The sequence below is a fragment of the Lissotriton vulgaris genome, chromosome 2_1, assembly GCF_964263255.1.
Source record: "Lissotriton vulgaris chromosome 2_1, aLisVul1.2, whole genome shotgun sequence".
NCBI lineage: Eukaryota > Metazoa > Chordata > Amphibia > Caudata > Salamandridae > Lissotriton > Lissotriton vulgaris.
In genome coordinates, this window is record NC_141687.1 from 1,384,455,262 (window position 1) to 1,384,475,649 (window position 20,388).

General features: G+C 46.3%; 1 protein-coding gene across 1 annotated transcript in view; it reads left to right on the plus strand.

Annotated features, from left to right (window-relative positions):
- LOC147732612 (contactin-associated protein-like 5) overlaps nucleotides 1-20,388 on the plus strand; it is a 1,641,055-nt gene that overhangs the window by 753,698 nt on the left and 866,969 nt on the right. The window contains exons 5-6 of the mRNA XM_086957122.1: nucleotides 8,781-8,984; nucleotides 10,978-11,162. Coding sequence (XP_086813248.1) covers nucleotides 8,781-8,984; nucleotides 10,978-11,162 — 389 coding nt within the window. The remainder of the gene's footprint in view (nucleotides 1-8,780; nucleotides 8,985-10,977; nucleotides 11,163-20,388) is intronic.

The window sequence follows — 20,388 nt, forward strand, 5'->3', positions numbered from 1 at the left end:
AGTCTAAGAGAGGAATGTTCACCCTCGGTAACTCTTGTGAAATTAAAAAATTTCAACCATATTTAGGTTGGAATCTTCCTCATGCAGTTAGGCGATTTATCTTACTGTTAAGATATGATTTACTCCCATTGAATTGTTTATTGTCTAAATGGCATGGTGGTACAGATATCTGTGACCTCTGTAAACTCTATCCCCAGGATTTATACCATGTAGTTTTTGTTTGCCCAGCCCTTATGGTACACAGACGAAAATGGGTAAAACCTCTGTGTTTTCAGCTGGGTATTTTTACTGCTTATGATTTCATTGTAGCTATGTTTAATCCTCCTAACGAAATGTTTTGCTTTAAATTGTTTTCCTTCTTTAAATGTTTTTTAACACTGTATTGACATTTCTATTTAAATATGTATTGAAAATTGTTTCTTTTCTTTTTTTACTTTATTGCTAAACTGTTATGTGGATCTCGACAGAGTTCCGTTATCATAAAAATAAAAACTTGAAACTTGAAACATTCTGAGGAGTACAGAGAACTGGGGCCTTATATATACTTAGGGTTACATAGTCATCATAAGACCAATGGGCAGTCCTGGCACATGTAAGCATGCAAAAATGACTAACATGGGCATACAAGATCTGCTTGCTCAACAAAGTGGGAGGAGAGTTACTTCTCCATACAGCAGCAAAAATAGCTTGACAGTTATACTAGAGAAGCAGGTGCATTCTACTAGCTAGGCCCTTCTGGGCATGTGCAAAGGTGGTAGAGGCTAAATATAGTTTGTTTCTAGGCAGATTACAAGAGCAATCAACACTGAGGGAGGACAGAGCACATGGCGAGCACGTGGTAGCACATGGCAAACTAAAATGGCTGCCAGAAATACAAAATGGCTTTCACAAAACGGATAAGATCACTTCTAAATACAGGATGGCTTCTGCTAATGCTAACCCATTGCTGTCAATTTACAACACGCTGGTCCGGTTGCATGTGCGACCTTGTTGCATTGAAAGAAAATGGCGCCCGCGAGAGAGCAACGTTCCGGGTGCAAAGAGATGAAAATGGTGGACGTGTGGCGCCCGCGCTCTGATGCAATGATCTGGATGCGATGATCCGGGGATAGCGAGCACTCAACAGCCCGCAAACCTGTGGGGAGGTGACCTTTGGAAGTTAGCGATCACTTTGTGGCCACAAGCAGCACGTGGATTTTTCTTACGCTCTTCAGCTGCGGCGGCTCGCAAACGGGCATTAGCGACGATTTCAGCACTCTCTTCTCTGTAGTAGTACTAGAGGCCCTGAAACTCACAGGGGCCTCACCTGCAGATAGAAATCCTCGCTGGGAAGAATCAGGAGGCTTGTGGGGGAGTGTGGGGGGGGGTTTGTGCCTGTGACACCAGCAGGAGGCTAGCTCTCTTCTAGCGCTTGGGTGACTGCGTTAGCAAAATAAAAAGTACTTTCAAAGTCTTTTTCCCTCTTCTTCCAAGTCCAGGGGGAACTACTGCTGACCAGTCCAAGAAACAGCACACAAGTGCAAGGACAGTCCTCTCCTGCAGATTCCTTCAGTGAAACGGACAGAGGTTCTTCTTGACATCCAGGAGCAATACAAACAATCAGGAGTTTGGGCACAGATGTTTATACCCCAAAAATCTTTGTTCTCAGATGTCTCTAGTCACTGAACCCAGCCAGAACCAGTTCTGCTTAGGCCTGGAGCACTTTGTTTACCAGGCTGCATCCTTCCTTTCAGAAAGAGGGGGTGTGCCATCAGACGCAGAGTAGGAGGTGGATCCAGCATTCACCTTGCCAGGCACAGCCTATTCGGGTCAAGGAGCTACCCCTCCCCAGTACTCAATTCAGATCTCTCTATTCAACCCATGTCTGACTCAGCCTGCCTTGCCTCTCTAAACCCAGACAGTCAATACACACAACAGCAGAGCACACTGGAAGGCTTAGGCTAGAAAATACCTACTTTCTAAAAGTGGTATTTTCAAACACAGAATATTAAAACCAACTTTGCTAAAAGATGTATTTTATTATTTCGAGCTCAGGCATACTAAACTCAAATGTCTACAATGTTCCCTGAGTCAGTTAGGACTGTAAGATGTAATAGTCAGACTGCCCATTCTAGCCTATGGAGAACAGGTTGCCTTGCAGCAGTGAAAAACAAAATGGAGTGTAATTGACTACCAGGACTTGCTACACATATCAAGCTGTGTCCTACTTTACACACACAATGCACCTGCCATAGGGGTGACTGACATGATGCCAAGGGAAGGTTCAGGGGCTGGGAAGTGAGGGCACTTCACAGCCAAGATGGAAGTTCTGGATTGCACACAGACACTACAATGGCAGGTCTAAGATACACTTTACAAGCTGCTTCTGTGGGTGGTGCAAACCAGCTCTGCAGGCCCACCAGCAGCATTTGGGTTACCAGCCCTGGGCACCCACAGGCCACACTTCTAGGGACTAACAGGTAACTTAAATAAGCCAATCAGGGATATACCAATTCACAGACATATTTACCAGGGGTGCATTCGCGCTGTGGCACTGCATGGCAGTGGCACAGCGCCCAGATCAATCAATCAATCAATCAAGGCATTTATATAGCGCGCTACTCATCCGGGAGGGTCTCAAGGCACTGGGGGAGGGGGTATGTCACTGCTCGAATAGCCAGGTCTTGAGCTGCTTTCTGAAGGAGAGATGGTCCTGGGTTCGCCGAAGGTGGGTGGGGAGGGAGTTCCAGGTCTTGGCTGTCAGGTAGGAAAAGGATCTTCCTCCGGCGGTGGCTAGCGGATGCGTGGTACGGTGGCGAGGGCTTGGCTGGTCGATCGTAGCTGGCGGGTGGGCGTGTAGAAGGTCATGCGGTCGTTGAGGTACTTGGGGCCCAGGTCGTGGAGAGCCTTGTCTGCGTGGGTGAGGAGTCTGAACGTGATTCTCTTGTTGACGGGGAGCCAGTGCAGGTCTCTCAGGTGTCCGGTGATGTGGCTGTCGGGGGATGTCCAGGATGAGTCGTGGGGAGGCATTCTGGATGCGCTGGAGTCTTTTTTGAAGTTTGGCTGTGGTTCCGGCGTAGAGGGTGTTCCCGTAGTCCAGTCGGCTGGTGACGAGTGCCTGGGTAACGGTCTTCCTGGTTTCAGTGGGGATACATCTGAAGATCTTGCGGAGCATGCGCAGAGTGGTGAAGCACGAAGATGAGACGGCGTTGACTTGTCTGGTCATCGACAGGGAGGAGTCCAGGATGAAGCCCAGGTTGCGTGCGTGGTCCGTTGGCTTGGGAGCGGTGCCCAGGGCCGGGGGCCACCAGGAGTCGTCCCAGGCAGAGGGTGATGATCCCAGGATGAGGCTTTCCGTCTTGTCTGAGTTCAGTTTAAGGCGGCTGTTCCTCATCCAGTCAGTGACGTCTTTCATCCCTTCGTGCAGGTTGGCTCTGGCGGAGGTGGGGTCGTTGGTGAGGAAGAGGATCAGCTGGGTGTCGTCGGCGTAGGAGATGATGTTGAGGTTGTGTTGGCGTGCGATGGCTGCGAGGGGGCTCATGTAGACGTTGAAGAGGGTTGGGCTGAGTGAAGATCCTTGTGGTACGCCGCAGATGACTTCGGTGGCCTTGGATCTGAACGGGGGGAGACGGACTCTCTGGGTTCTTCCGGCGAGGAACGAGATGATCCACTCCAGAGCTTTCTCTCGGATCCCGATGTTGCTGAGGCGCTTCACTAGGATGCGGTGGCAGACGGTGTCAAACGCCGCAGAGAGGTCCAAGAGGATGAGGGTCGCTGTTTCACCATTGTCGATCACGGTTTTGATGTCGTCGGTGGCAGCGATTAAGGCGGTCTCGGTGCTGTGGTTGGCCCGAAACCCGGACTGCGAGGGGTCGAGGGATCCGTTCGTCTCGAGGAAGGCGGCAAGCTGTCTGTTGACGGTCTTCTCGATGACTTTGGCAAGAAAAGGGAGGAGCGAGATGGGACGGTAGTTCTTGAGGTCGGTGGGGTCCACCGTTGGTTTCTTCAGGAGGGCGGTAAGCTCGGCGTGCTTCCAGCTCTCCGGGAAGGTGGCGGTGTGGAAGGAGGAGTTGATGATGTCCCGGAGATGGAGTGCGATGATGGCGTCGGCTTTGTTGAAAACGTGGTGTGGGCAGTGGTCGGTTGGTGATCCGGAGTGGATGGAGTTCATCGTGTGGGCGGTGTCTTCGGTGCTGATCGGGGTCCAGTTGCAGAGGGTGGTGGTTGCGGGCGTTGGTTCGGTGATGGGGTGCGTGTTCTGTGCGTCGAAGCTGTTGTGTATGTCGGCGATCTTGCGGTGGAAGAATGCGGCGAGTGAGTTGCAGAGGTCTTGCGAGGGAGTGATGTCGTTGTTTACGGCGCTGGGGTTGGAGAGCTCTTTGACGATGCGGAAGAGTTCCTTGCTGTCGTGGGCGTTGTTGTCCAGTTGTTCTTTGAGTGCCGACTTCTTGGTGGGGCGGATCAGCTGATGGTGTTTGCGGGTGGCGTGCTTGAGGGCAGTCATGTTGTCTGTGGTCTAGTTGAGCCGCCAGGCTTTCTCGAGGGTGCGGCAGTTCTTCTTGGATTCCTTGAGTTCGTCGGTGAACCAGGGGGTTTTCTTGCTGCCGGGTCTGCTGGGAGGGTTCTTAAGTGGTGCGAGGTCGTCGGCGCAGGCGGTCAGCCACTTGGTGAGGTTGCTGGCTGCTTCGTTGGGGTCCGTTGTGTTGGTGGGAGTGTTGTGGATGAGGGAGGTGGTGAGCTGCTCAGCGTTGATCTTGCTTCAGCTCCGGCGGGGAACCTGTTGCGGGTAGTGGTGGTTCGTAGTTTTTCTGAAGCTAAAGTGGACGCAGCTGTGGTTGATCCAGTGGAGTCAGGTGGCGTGGCTGAAGGAGATGTGTTTGCTGGATGAGAAGACGGGGTCAAGAATGTGGCCGGCGTAGTGGGTGGGAGTGTTCACCAGTTGCTTGAGTCCGAGGTTGGCGAGGTTGTCCAGCAGGGCGGTGGTGTTTCTGTCGTTGTTGTTCTCCAGGTGGAAGTTGAGGTCCCCTAGGAGGATGTAGTCGGCGGAGGGCAGGGCGTGCGGGCTGATGAAGTCTGCAATGTCTTCGCTGAATTGTGTGCGTGGTCCCGGGGGTCTGTAGATGAGGGTGCCTCGGAGGGGGGTCTTGGGGTCAGTGTGTATCTGGAAGTGCAGGTGTTCAGCGGTGGTGAAGGTATCGTCGGAGTTAGTCGAGATGAGGATGGTGTTCTTGTGTACGATGGCGATGCCTCCTCCCGTCTGGTTGACGCGGTCCTTCCGGGTGATCTTGTATCCGTCCGGGATGGCTGTGGCGATGTCGGGCGCTGAGGAGGCGTTCATCCAGGTTTCCGTGAGGAAGGCGACGTCCGGTGCTGTCGCGTCAAGCAGGTCCCAGAGTTCCACGGCGTGCCTGTGGACGGAGCGGGTGTTCAGCAGGATGCATTCCAGGTGGTTGCTGCTGGTGCTCGACTTGACGGGGATGGTGCAGGTTCGAAGGCAGATGAATCGGCATGTTTGGCAGGTGAAGGGTCCGTGGGTGCTTTTCCGGATGGCTCGATAGCAGGCAGGGTTCCGGCCGGAATTGAGTGCGTTGAGGGTGGTGGGGTCGTAAGTCCGGCGTGTGGCATGGCGTTCTCGGGAGCCAGGGGTCCTGGCACTTGGCGCGGTCCAGGCGCAGACGGGGTTGCCTTTGGCGCGCAATCGGTGCAAAATTGGCGCACCCGCTGCGCACGTCCGCTGCGTGGTCGCTCCGGGGGCGTCATAAGAGGGGAGGAGGGGAGGAGGGGTCAGCTGGGAGGCGAGGGGAAGAAACCAATGGGTGTGGGGGGGGCGGGTCCGCACGGGAGGCAGTGGCGGGAAAACGGGGCTGAGGAGCCCGGCGGGCGAAGCAACGCACACGGGGGTTCCAGAGCATCTAATACCAGTAAAAACAGAGGAGACAACAGCGAAAAATGGAAGGGAGACCCACGCCAATGGTGCCAGGTCTAACACACATCAACCCAGAGTCAGAGATACTTGGTTTGACAAGTTCGATGACCCACCATCTATGCGTATTGAAAACCAGGTCACAGGTCTCTTAGCCTAAATACAAATGCGCACCCAGGGAAAACCCTGATCGATCCCACAGATAGACAGTTTCACCACAAACAGGTCTGAGTAATTTGGCCCAAATAAAGCACGTTTGGTCAAGGGTTTGCATTCCCCACAAAACCACAAAGCTAGATACCACTTGTAGATAGAAATACTCAACCAATCAGGACACGACATGCACACTACATGTAGATTTCAATTGCTCCTCATGCCAGTCATCTGGTCACATACACACTGGCCAAAAATAGCTCTTCCCGAGGTATAGAGCTAGCTGTATCCTTATCAGAAGCCCATATTTGTTGATTTTTTGACTGAGGTGCTCTTTTAGAATGTAGAAAATTGCTTTATTGTACTTCATGAACTAAATTTAGGAGCAACCAAAACTTTGTACACCAAGAGACTTTGAGCACTCTGTCGAGGCTTTCATAGCTGCAGCGTTTAACCCCTTCGATGCTGATGACGAGCTCAGCTCGTCATCAGCCACGGGGGGCGTGTGCGGATGACGAGCTGAGCTCGTCATCTAACGCGGATTTTGAAAAATCACCGCAGCAGCGATGCGGTTTATGAAACCAACGTGTTCCTGTTTTGCCAAACGCCTCTTGTCTTTTTATTTAAAGTAAACTCAAATCCGAGCAACAGTGATGCCATGATTTTATTAGTGATATCATCTATGAATTCAGATGCAAGATCATTAGTAGGTTATCAGGCTGTGAGTTATTTTTTACTCCTAAATATAACTGAGCATTTCATTAGTATTTATTTTTGTTCTAAACAATAACATTACTTTAACTCTTTTTTCAGGGAATTTCAAACTCTTTTAAATGTATAATAATGTCACAAGAGCAAACATAGCATAACATACCCTTAGGAATATTTTTCAAGAAATGTTCATCATTGTATTTTTATATAATACTCCTAAACTCCTATGATCTTATATTCCAATATTTGTAATCCATTGTGCGGCCAACCCACATTCCCCACACTATTTTGTCCTGCATTCAATCTGCCATCTGTCCAAAACCTGATGCACAACATGTGTAGCCTTGTGCACATACGTCTGCCTTTTGCAGATGAGTTTAGAAACAGTGTCTGGACTACAGCCAGGCCCTATTCCAAGTCATTATGCAGTTAAATCCCTAGTGCTTAGCTGTGCTGAGAGGAGTTTAAATGCATGGCCTTTATGATTACCATCTTGGATAGGTTTCTTTAATCCTACAATATCTGCTGGTGTTCAGACGGGACAGGAGTTGAGAAGGGAGGACATGAGCAAAAGGAGGGGTGAAAGAGGCTAAGGGACAACGAGGAAGAGGAGTTAGAAGGGAGAAAAGAGAGGAGAAACAAATGGAATTGGGAGAGGGGTTAGAAACTAGGAGTGAGACAAAGAGAAGAGTGTGATTGAAGGTGAGAGATGTGGTGAATCAAAGAAGAACAAGGGAGATGAGAGAAGAAGGAGGGGAGAAGGAAAAGAGAGGAGAGAGGGAGGGAAAAAAATGTAGGAGGGAAAGGGGTGCATTGGTAGAAAAGAGACAGAAGGCGAAGGGATACACAGAATAAGAGAGCAGAGAGGATGAGGGGGAGATTAGACCAAGGGTGCGGTAGTGGAAGGTTGAGAATAGAGGAAAGATAGGCGAGATTATAGGACATCCCTGATGGGGAGAACTAGGCTTGCTTGTTCATAGCCATTCTGGGTGCTGGCCCGTAGGTTGGTGGGTATTTTTGGAGCTACTCCCCTGACATGAACGTAGCTCATTTCTAACTCAGTCCAGAGTTGTAGGTCACCTTTGGTCATTTTAATCACGTGTTGAGCCAACAGCTTTCAGCGGGAAACAAGTGTCACTGCTTTGAATGTCATCCACTCTGTGATGTGAGGGTAAGAATACTACACAATTCCCAGTCATGGATTATTTGCGCTGGGCCTTTTCTGTTGCTCTTTTAAAGCTTCGGGCCTTAAGCCTCGAGTCAGCTAGGTGCACCATTTGTTTGGTTAATATTCATTTCATTTGTTCATGTTGTTACCTTGAAGATTTTTTTTGATCATTTCTCTGATGTGAGAAAGTACTGATCAAAAAAATCATGCTTTCCTGAAAACGCAAATAACCTCTGCAGCCATATACATGACAGTGTGTACTCACTCAAGTTGTTGCAAGCAGTTGTCTAGTGTCAATTTTTAGTTTTGCTCATATACTGTCACGTTTTGTTTACGAAAGGAAATAATGACAAATATTTTTAAATGATTTCAAATCAATTTCAGATGAAGCTAGAGCAACATAAAAATATAGCCAGACATATTACATGAATATCCTTGTGTTGTCCAACATTAAAATTCACCTGGCAAACCTTTGCAAAACCGTGGTCAAAATGTGCCCTTATTTCGCTGTGGCTGCAGTAAAATCGTGCCGGAAAGTATGCACACAAAAATGGAAAATTAAAGGGTGTTTAAGAAATGTCGTTTTTTTTACAGCTATTTTTTAACTTCAAGACGCTGAAAAAGGTTTGAAAAGATTCTCTGCAGTGTTGGCAAAGCCAACTTAACACATTTCATACACTGTTAAGTCATTAGGTAATATGGGTTACTTTAAATTAAGTAAAGTAGATGTTATTTACATAACTGGAAACGTTAACAGGACTGCTTGGCATGGAAACTAATTGTAAAAGTGATGTATTTTCATTTTACAAGGATCTTTCATTCACAGTCTCTTTTTTCCTACCATAGAATCATATGTTGCAGAATTCGACGGAAGAAGCTACCTCCTGTACAGATTCAATCAGAAACAGATGAGCACCGTCCGGGATATATTCTCTCTCAAGTTCAAGAGCATGGAGAACAGTGGTGTGTTATTTTCTGGGGAAGGACAGCGCGGAGACTACATTATGCTGCAGCTTCAGAAAGGCAGCCTGTCACTGGATATTAACCTAGGTATGTTGGTTGTCTTGACTTAAAATGTTTTATGCTTGGGTATAAGGGTAGGTATTACGTTATTGATAGGGTAGATGTGCATCATTGTTTATATGAAGGAAGGTAACCCTTCCTGCACATAAACAAGCTTTTAAAAAATATTACATTTTGTAGCTTTTATGTGTGCAGCATTAAACTGCACATATAGAAGTGACAAAACTCCATTTAAAGATTGTTTATGTGCAGGAAGGGACACCTTCCTGCACATAAACAATCTTCCCCTCAACACAGGCACCCTTGCACTATGGTGCAAGTGTGCCTGCGTTTGAGATATTACAAAGAACAATGGTCCCTATATGAAAATGATATACAGAGAAAGAATGACCATATACTTAATAAGTAGTATGTCTTTCGTCCGTCCGGACAGGATTTTTATTTTTCAATAGGTGCAAAATAAAGTGTTTCTTGGAGAGAATGTCAAGCGGGCACAGCTGTGACCCTCAACATACAAGACACAACAACAAGAAACAGTGTAAATAAGGCAAACAAATTAATCTGCGTACTTGTACTTCAGTAAAGCAGACATAAAATGTAGAAAAAACCACTCCATTGCAATTTTAAGTTTTACATAAATAGATCGCATATGGGGTTAAAAGTCGACGACGTTTCGATGCCTATAAAGATGAAGGCATCATCATCAGGACAAGGATTAACATTATTGTTGTCTTGAACATGAGTAATTTTTAAAGCCTTTTCATTACAGTTATTCGTAACATAATATGGCTATCTGTGGTATGTTCTATTCGGAGACTGCTTGATCAAGTTATCTGATCGGTCGGGTACTTCCTTCGGTATATAAATTTACCGAGATCATGACTCGGATGATACAATGCTGCATGGAGCACAATGGCTACTGTATTAGTGCACCAGCACTGCTGCGGGTATGGCGATCCGGTCGTTTGAGATAGGCAGCTAAAGTTAGCACCAGCGCAGGGGGAAAGGCAGGGCTGCACCATAGTCTTGTGAATATGGTGCAGTCCTGCGTTGTTTTATGTGGAGGAGCGTGTCTTAGCCTCCCAGGCTTTTTGACACGCTTCGCCAACTTAATTGTAAATATGCCCCAATGTCTTAATGTTGGGAACAGAAATGCATTGTCTCCCAAGAAACAACATAGGTTCTGTTGAGATGGGGCTCAGTGACGTCAAGAGGTAAACAGAGCTGGAGGATGATGTTCTTAGGAGGTAGTGATGCAAAGTAAGGTACACTGATTTCATAGGAAGCCTATTTTCCTGCTGTCAGGTGAGCATGGAGGTGACTGTGGGAAGCAGTGCGCAACTGTGATAGGGTGACTGCTGGCCTGCACAACCCCTGATTTCTGTGCTTTTTCTGTCCATCTATTGACACAAAAAATGCATATGTACTGAGGTCCTTCATGATAAATGGAAATGTTGGAAGTCACTGCGAGCGATCTGCCTGTTGATGTCTTGCACCTTGCATCCCTGCAGCCATCCTTGGATACATCACGGCCAGAAACCTGAGCAATATCGGGAGAATCCAGGTTTGCTGCAGGACAACAGTCAGTGTTAATTACAAATGTGTCACGAGTCATGGGTCTCAATATACGCCTGCCCCCTCTTAATTGATTTCGACCTTTAACGTGCATCATACTTGGATGCACAGAATTATGGCCAAATAATATAACCCACACTCTGTGCTTTATGACAGCTCTATTCTTTCCTAAACTGGTATAAATACTCTTTGTAAGTAATGCATAGAGTAATCTGAACTGTTATACCTGTCACTATGTATAGAGCAACAGTCAGTGTGTTCGAAAACAAGTTTGTAATCTAAATGATTCCCAGTGCACATTTTCCAGCAGTTACTATATAATGAGTGATGGAAAGGTCGCACAATCCTTCGTGAATGTCAAGCCCTTTCTACTAAATGTAGTACAATCCTAGATGCTTAGGCCCCGCCCACTGACAAAGGCTTCTCTGTGCTTTCACTCTTGCAGGTGGCTCTAACATGCCCTTCAGCAGCAGCCATACTTCGGTTACTCTAGGAAGTCTGCTGGATGACCAGCACTGGCACTCAGTGCTGATTGAACGATTCAACAAGCAGGTGAACTTCACTTTGGACAAACATACGCAGCAGTTTCGAACCAAAGGAGATGCAAATCATTTGGACATTGCTTATGAGGTGTGTAGAAATGAATCATGTGTTAGTAGTGTCATTGAGTTTTTATACCAGCCTAGTAGTGATATGTGCTACCAATTTCACCACTAAGTTTTTTTTATAATTATTAGCTAAGTCGGTGAATCTAGTCTGTGGATGTCAATTATGGCTAGCCAAGTCTGGAAGCTACTAGCCTTAGCTTTCTCATTGCTGTAAACAATGACACAGGGGCATATTACCAAGAAAAGCGATAAAATTATCGCCACTTTAGTGGCAGGAAACTGCCGCTAAGCGGCAATAATGACCTTGATAATATGTCCTTGTGAATTCCCATAGCAGCCAGGTTCTGGTGTTAACGGGCTGCTATGGGAATTCACAAGGACATATTATCAAGGTCACCGACGGCAGCACTGGGCAGGTAGTGCTGCCGTCGGCCATTGGCCGACGGCAGCAATTAAGGAGTTAAACCTAATTAGTACCTGAATGTCCTGAATGTTGTTTAGCCTACCTTGAGATGGATTCTTGTCTCAATTTTTCTTTGATTGAATAATATCCTGTGAGAATGTAATCTATGGAAGAAGCAGCGAAAACATTCTAATGAAAATCAGTTTGTTTGCGTATATCCAATTGCTTACATTTGTTTTTTAAATCAAATGTGGTTCATTCAATGAAGATCGTGCGTTGTTGAAAGACGTTTTTTTGTGGGGGCATAACCAGCGGTGTCTCGATTGGAAAAAGACGTAATCCGTTGCGGTGGCACGTGTAAAAATCAGAAACATTGACCACCACTTAGAAATTTGCTAAATATGTGGTAACAAATGTTTTTTACTTCCCTTCTCGTCTCTAAATGCTGGAAAGAGGATGACTCAATCAAAGCAGGCCAGTTGATGACATTTTTAAATGAAAAACATTTTTTCTAGCACTGGACTTTTGCCTATTCATTATCTTTTATTAAGAAAGTGCACAATTTTGTCTATTTTATTGTTTCCCCCGGGGGCATGACAGTCCCTGAACACCTTTACGAACTTGTGGGGCAAATTTGCACAGGATGTCTTTTGTAAATATTTATAAAGGCTTTAGCACACATTTCACCTGTACAAAAAAAGCTCAGTACTGATTGTGGTGGTGGTGGAGGATCTTTAGCATTCAAATGTTTACATATGCTTGATCTAAAGTCCAGTGGCGGTTTCTAGTCATGGGCGGAGGTGCTCCGCCCCCTTTATTTTTTCCCTGACGCACAAGGAAAACTAAATCCATATTTTTCGCTAGCAATAATACCAGCTTCAGTTACAGTATCAACAACAAACAAAACACATTTACACTGGCTCGAGTGACTCGAGCTAATCCTGATGGCTGCTACACTCTCCCCTTATGTAGTTCTGTGGGTGCTGGTGCCTGCGAAGCCAATTCTCTTTCCTTGGCTGATGATCTAACTTATCTGGGTTCTGTGAGGTCATCACCTCAGTAAATACAGAGCCTTCAGGGGTAATCTCCACCCCTAATGACCAGGGCCGGTCCTAGCCATGGGCGGTATGGGCAGCTGCCCAGGGCCTTGCACTCAGGGGGGCCCCGCCGCCGGCCTCGCGGTTGCGGGAATGATAAATAATCATGAGGAAAAGCGCTGCGCAGTGCACACAGCACTCTCATCGCGCTTGCGCAGGGTCCGGGCCGCAGGCAGTAACTAAGGCAGGGAAAGAGGGGGGAACTGAACACTGTCTGCGCACGCACGCAAACCTGACCAGGACGCCTGCACGCACCCCACAACCTAGCTTGGTGGTGGTGGTGCCTTAATGTGGTGGTGACGTGACGCCGGCCTTGCCATGATGCAGGTGACAGTGGGTCCCAGGGCCGTCAATCTGGTAACCCACGAAAGCACGACCAATGACGGCCCTGGACTTGATTTTATGGCCAGCCCCCGCTAGTGTGACGCACTCAGCATGCGCACATGCTCCATACGTGAGGCAGCAGTCAGTCACTACCGTCTCGGATCGGGCCGTGTTGGCAGGGCTGCTGCTGGCAGGAGTCGGTCATCGCGTTGTTGAGTTAAGTACTTTAAGGTAAGAGACCTGCGTCACCTGCTTGCTTCAATTGTATATATTATACGTGTGTGTATAAATGTAATCATCACTGGCACTGCTGATGTGTGTATACATCTCAATTCAAGTCTCCGATTATGCCTCATGGTATACATGGACAGGCCCTTGGAAGAAACACTGCTGCCCACCCTGGAAGGTTCTCTCTCCCCGGTTGGGCTCAATGGCCCCTCAAGCTGCCCATCTAAATTCTCTGCCTCCTCCACCAGCTCTTCAGGATGCTCACTGGCATTCCTAGATTCTAGCCAGGCCCTCAGCTCCTTTTGGTATGTCTCTTTCCTGGTGAGGCCTTTCAAAGAGATTTTAAATTTCTTGCACTGAGGTTTGAGGTTTGGCACAGTGTAGGTATCAATCTTCTCTTCTTCCCATTCAATGTCTACAGATGCAATGGATGCTGGCTTACTCATGGTAGAAAGACTGGCAGTTCTCAAGAATAAAAAAATAGAAAAGAAGTTCCAAGAAAAATAAATTCCACCAGAAATATATGTGGTTGCGTTATGGTCTGGACTCACTAGTAGTGTACACCAATCACTGCATATGGGTCACAAATGCAAGGCCAAATCCCCACCGCTGACCACCAATTTTAGAATTGGGGGTCTCTAGTTGGCAATAGTATACACCTTTGTCCAAATAGGGACCCTTGCTTCTAGATAGGGTAAAGGGCTACACTTCTAAAATAACCCCTGCTCACCCCCTTGGTAGCTTGGCAGGAGCGGACAGACTTATCTCAGAGGCAGTGTTTAAAGCGTTTGTGAACACATACAGTAATACAGTGAAAACACTACAAATGGACACCACACCAGTTTAAAAAAATAAGTAATCTTTACTAGACTTATCATAAGACCAAACAACAAAAATCCACAATACTGTAATCAAAACAAGTCTTTAAAATGATAGAAATAGCTTAGTTCATTTTAGATTGTAAATGCAACACTTTACTCTCAAAGTACCTGCGATGCGTTATGCAGAACAAACAAAAGGGTAGCAGGGAAAGTACTGCGCCGTTCCTTACACCCAGGGGAGTGGATGAGTCGGTTCCTTGCTGCTGCACAAGGGAATTGTGGCTCCCTCCCTTACTGTGTGGGGAGTTGACCTTCCAGTTTCTTACTGCGATCTGATGCGATAACGCTCCATTGTGGTGCAACAAAATAGGCGTTGTGGTTAAGGTGCGACAAGGTAGATGCGATGCGTGCATTGCTGTGCCACAATTCAGTGAATTTCTCAGCCACAATATCAATAACCAACTGAACTGGGGGTCTCGTAAACACAGTGCCACCAAGTGCCTCAGACTACTGAAAACAGAAATGAAAAAGCAAAGAAATAGGAGTATTGTGAAAGCATAGAAATCTTTGAGCAGAGCTTGGATTCCCATCAATTGTCAACGTGATCAATCTTATCATCTGGTTATCCACCCGTACGAATGATATGTCTCTTGATCATAGAGACTATCTTCTGGGAAAAACACACTCAATAGAGTCAATGAGGGAGAGCCAGAGAGTAAAAAACAGATCATGTGTTGTTTGGATCAATGATCACATGGGAACTAAGAGCAGTGCAAAAACCAGTGAGTGCAGTATTTAAAACAGAGTTGTGAGGAGAAGAACAAAGTATATTAGAAAAATTGCCTCAAACTCTAATTAAAATCAGAACAGTGCAAGAAGCAGTTTTAACAAATGACTGCTATATTATCAAGGATGACATGTTTCAGCCAAATTGGGTAAAAATGCTCAAGGCTTTCTTCAGGACCTCTGTTCTCAAAATTTGCTACTGCATATGTGCATCAACTAAAACGTGTCAACATTTTTTATTGAAAAATACAATGCTGTGATTGACACCACAATAAGGTTGGAATAAATACAACCTACTTTTACTGATCCTCCACTTCAAGGGATGCAGATGGCATCCGTCTTGACTGGGGACTGGACCTCACCTCACCTGGAACCTTACTCAGGAAAACAAGGCCCCGTTCTTTCCGTCGTTGCCTCCAACGTCTTCCGAGTCCACCCTCGACTCAGAAGACTTTGGAGGCACCGAGGGATAGAGCGGGGCATCCCTTGAAGCAGAGAATCAGTAAAAGTAGGTTATACCAAGTCAGGTTAACTGTATTTTGTGTTTACTGTCATCAGACTGGAGAGTCTTGGCATGAACAGGCCCGTTTTCATTCTTTTGGGAATCAGGAGCACATTCCAGCAGAGACCAGCAGGGTTCAGGCAGGTCAAGTTCACGCAACCTCAGAACAAAAACTTTCATTAGACTAGACAAGTTACAATACCACCGACAAAAACCTTTGCAGATGCAACCAATATCCCCCTCCCTTCGAAGAAAAAAAAAAGAGACAAACCTACAGCAAAAGGGATCCATAGATTTGATTGGGGTCCAGTAGCTTTGGGTTGCTATATGTGTTTTGTGGACCAGATACCCTTACTTGAGTACAACATCAGGGGCAATTGTGTGAGCTAAGACCCCACTCTGCTGCTAATCGCCCGGGGTGGGGTTGGCTTGCCACCCCACAGGGGGAGGGCAGCCTGAGGAGGGAAGAGGACAGCACCCAGGCCCCCGTATCCAAAGTCAAAAAGGGCTTGTTCCAATCCCCAGGTCAAAAGATCCACATTACCAGTCATCCAACTTGGGATGAATGTTTTCTGCATGGTATGTAGTCCCAACAGTGCCTCAAATGAGCTAGAAGTCTCCACTCAATGGAGGCCCTCTATGAGTTCGAAAACAAAGCTGTCCTCCATGGCAGAAACCAGAACTCCAGTGTACCTAGGATGGTAGAACCCTATAAGCTCCACACTGCACAGTATGCAACGTTTACAACGACATTTTTACAACGCACTAACATTACAACGCAGGGATTACCACGCACACCATTACAACGCATTGCGCTGGGGGGCGCTCTAGGATAGGCAATACGTTTAATTTTCTATCCAACACCTTCCCTAGTGTCCACGGGTACTGGAGTTGGAATAGAAAATTATACTTACCACTATCCAGCACCTCTAAGCGCTATGCGTTGTAACGGTATTCGTTGTAAATACCGCGTTGTAAAGGTATGCGTGGTAAAAGTATGCGTTGTAACGTCATACATCCACACTGCACGCACCAACAAGCTGCAAGCTATTCGCATGAAGTCGAGTCCAAGCCTCTACTTGGTGGTGTTAACCAGGGTGAACAGATATCCTAGAATTGCTGATGTGGTTCCTGAGTTTTTGTTTTAGCCATCCTTCTCCTATGCTGTATGAACTATTCTGCTTTTCTGAAGTTCAGCCACCATGCCATGCCCATATCACTCACAACTGTAGTGATCTTAACCACCAAGTAGGAAAGGAGGCCCAAGTGCACTTAAAGGAAGCAGGGGGTGGTCTGAGTGGGAGGAGGGTGCCTGGGAAGAGGATCCTAAATGTTCACTGCAGCTCCATATGAAGGTAGGGCACCTAGATTTGCCTACTCCAGCCAGATCAAGCATAGTGACTAACAAACATTCCAAACCTTTGATGCACCATCTAGGGAAAGCAGTCAGCCACAACCTCAGACACCACAAGGCAGCATAGGTAGGGGTAAAATGGGGGCCAAGGATTACCGTCCAATCCTCTCCCACACATGACAAATGAGGCCGTATATAAGGCCGTATATAATGCAAGACTAAGGGAAACACCCATAACTAAAGAAAAACAGCACAAAATTAGCCCAAAAGGAGATTTCCAGATAAAAGGCAGGGTTGAGATACATGGCGCCACAATGGAGGGTCATATGGCATGCCACATGCCAGGAATTGAGAGATACATACTCACGTGATCTCGGGGCATGTTACAACCACAAGTGGCACTAAATAGCAACATGCCCCTCATTACATGTTTTTGTGCACATATAGACAAAAAATACGCGACACACCAACAACGCCTCTATGCACACACCAGTCAAAACACAGTCCTGGGAAACTAGTGACACCCACATGACCTCCTGTAGACCTCCTGTAACAAAAAGATGCCACCCATCCCTTTGCACCTGAGACCACCCAAAAATATATTGCACTAATCGAAACATCCATTTAGGAATGTACAGGAGTGGGCTCGATGGCTCATAAAGAGATTAAAGTTCCTGGATAACCAATAATCTCCCCAAATGCCCCAAAACTATCAAAAAGATACCAGACAGGGTGCCACCTTCAGGTGCCTTGATGAAATAGTGACATGGGGAGACTTTGAAACACTGCTGCCATTTTGCAGTTACAGCGCAGGTGAATCCACTTTTTGTTGTTGCTTTATTTGTCACGCACTGACCACAGAGACTGCAGGGTCTATATCCCTTAGCGGCAGGAGCCGCCCACGTCGTTGCAGTGCTTTCTTTGTCACGCACTGATCACAGGGACTGCAGGGTCCCTATCCCTTAGCAGCAGGAGCCGCCCACGTCATCTCAGTGCTTTAAAAGCGAGTCTCAGCACCTGCAGTGCCCGAATGAGACCAGGCTGGGCCAATCCACTAAAAACTTGGCTTCTGGGGCTTTGGGACTCCCTATTACTTTGTGGTGAAGTACTATACCTAACTTGATTTCCATTTTTTCGCTTTTGTATATTTTTGCATTGTCATTATGAGAAAGCGTAAACTAGGTGTTGGACAGGGCTTTGCAGAGACACTTGATGCTTTTTTACTGAGGGCGCAGTCAGCACTTATCCATGAGATAAAACTCACAGAACGCAGACTATCCCTCGAGCCCTAGCCCTCACAGCCTATACCTGCCACTGCTAAACCGCTTATGAGAAGTAATATTGAACTGTCTACTTCTCAAATTAGCCCAATACATCACTCAGAGTTGGAGACAGAAATAGCCTCCCCTATATCCCTTGACCCGGAACATGGATCTGCTAGGTTTCATGTAATTACCAGAGGCTGAAAAGCTACATTGAGCCCTGGAACTATCAATGAGCCCCAAGCCAAGAAAATGAAGGGGTGAGGACTATAGAAACAGCCTAAATCTGGCCCAAAACCAACTGTAAGGAAGCCCAGACCCTTTAATGTCGATAGGGCTACTTATAAAGGGACCCTCACATCTACTGCACCCACTGTAATAGCGAAAACACCTGACTGTGGACAAGAGGAAGACTATTGGGACAGACTGAAAACTCTGGTATCAGTCTTATTGGACCTGATATTGCAAAAGATAATTTTAGTGGAATCCAGATTAAAAAATCTGGAGGAACATGTTACTAGCAAGCTTATAACCCACTCGGCCTCTTGTCAAAGTATGGGATCAGATACCATACATAACAGGGGATGGATAACAGGGTCGATGAAGCTGGAATTAGCTTTACCAATGGGCAAGCTCAAAACTTAACTACTAATCTAACTACCCTGACCAGCATTACTATATAGTTAATCCCCCCACTCGGGCTGGCTATCCACCCCTTAAAGTAGGATCTCCCCTAGTAGACCCTCAAAGTCTTTTACAAAGTACAGCTGATCCTAATGTGGCAGGTTTTAAAGGAGTGGATGGCCCATCAGGTACCACAAACAACACCACACATGGAGACGGAGGGAGAAGCTCAAATGTTCAAGAGCACCAGAAATCCACTTATGGTAAAGTTGCTAATTTACACCTGCCACCAGAAGCAACCCCCTACAATGTTGTCCTGGCTAATGTTCCATCTCTTCCAGATAATGCCTTTGAGCATTGGTCCACCTTAAGGAATAAGTCGCTGCACTTTTTAAGCACAGGGACTGGTATAAATGATATTCTTATCTCAGAATTGAAAATGGCTAGGAGAATGGGTCGGGTGGGTAACTCTAGGCGGGAATGTGTAGTGTTAACCTTTAGTTCAACCTTTTTAGTGCAGACAGTTCTTGATAGGGGAAGTAATAGGTTTGTCAATGCTCAGGAAATAAACATACTACCACTAGGCTTTTTTTATCAAACCCCTAGACCTTGCTGGTGTCCACCAGTGAGGTGAATTATACAGGGAGTAGGCTGCCTAGCTATTTGGTCCAGTGAGTAACCGATTCGATATCCTGAACCCACTTGAAGAGATAGACTGACTGACCACGGGGTTTGTTGGTCACCCCACCCTTAATTATGACCTGCATGGAGAAAGGGGTGACCATGCTAGTTTACAGTATAGTAATTCTGGCCTGGCTCACATAGAGAGAGTCAATTGCTTGCCCTCCCCTGTCTTAACTGCTTCTCCACAGTGGACATTCTGCTGCGGTGTGAAAAAAATGATGCGTGTGCAGTTTGGACGTCCACCGGCCGTCCTCCGCATACACCCACCATGACGTCGGATGGCCGGCGGTATTACAACGCATGTAAAAAATTAAGGAAGTTGAGGGAAGCAGGTTCAAGCATTGCTAATTTGAACGTGGTTGCCCCAAATGAATCCCTTCCAATTCTAGGTATACAACATGCAAGCAATAATATAGATGGTGTGCCATCTAGGAACATAACCATAACCAACCCAGTGTCTATTAGCAACACAGCATTTTGTAAAATTGTCTCAGGGAATATTTCTGGTATACCCTCCAAGCTGAATGACTCTATGTGGTGGGATTTTATATTACAATTTCAGATATTATGTTTCCAGGAAACATGGTCTAAGGATGCTTGTCACTTGAATGGGATTAGGACTTATCGTACGCCTGCTGTAGATGGGGTGAGTGGAAGGGCTAAGGGGGGGTTATGCACGTATAAATCAAGTAGTCTAATCGTAAAAAAGATAGCAATGCCTGTAACTGAAGTTTATTATCAAATGATCTTTATTTAAGTCGGTGGAAAATATTGTATAGCTTTAGCTAATTTCTGTAATAATATTCCTCTAGATAAAGTTGTGCCCACTGTCAAAAAACTGACAAGAGATTTGAAGTCTGGTAGTAATATTAAGTCCAAAGATACTGTATTAGTGCTGGTAGGGGACTTTAACTGTGCACTGTGCCCCAACGCAGTTGATAATTCATGTGGTCTCTTAAATGAGGAAGGGAGAACTAACTCTCATTTTCGGCACTCTACGTTGGAAGAGCTGTTCAATGAATTAATTTACAGTTTTAATCTACATTTTGTGCATGATCTATGCCCATTGCCTGCTCCTAGGCCATGAACCTTTAACAGCTGAGGATTATCTCTACAATGGATTTTATTTTAATATCAAATAGCTATGTTCATACTCTTCATTC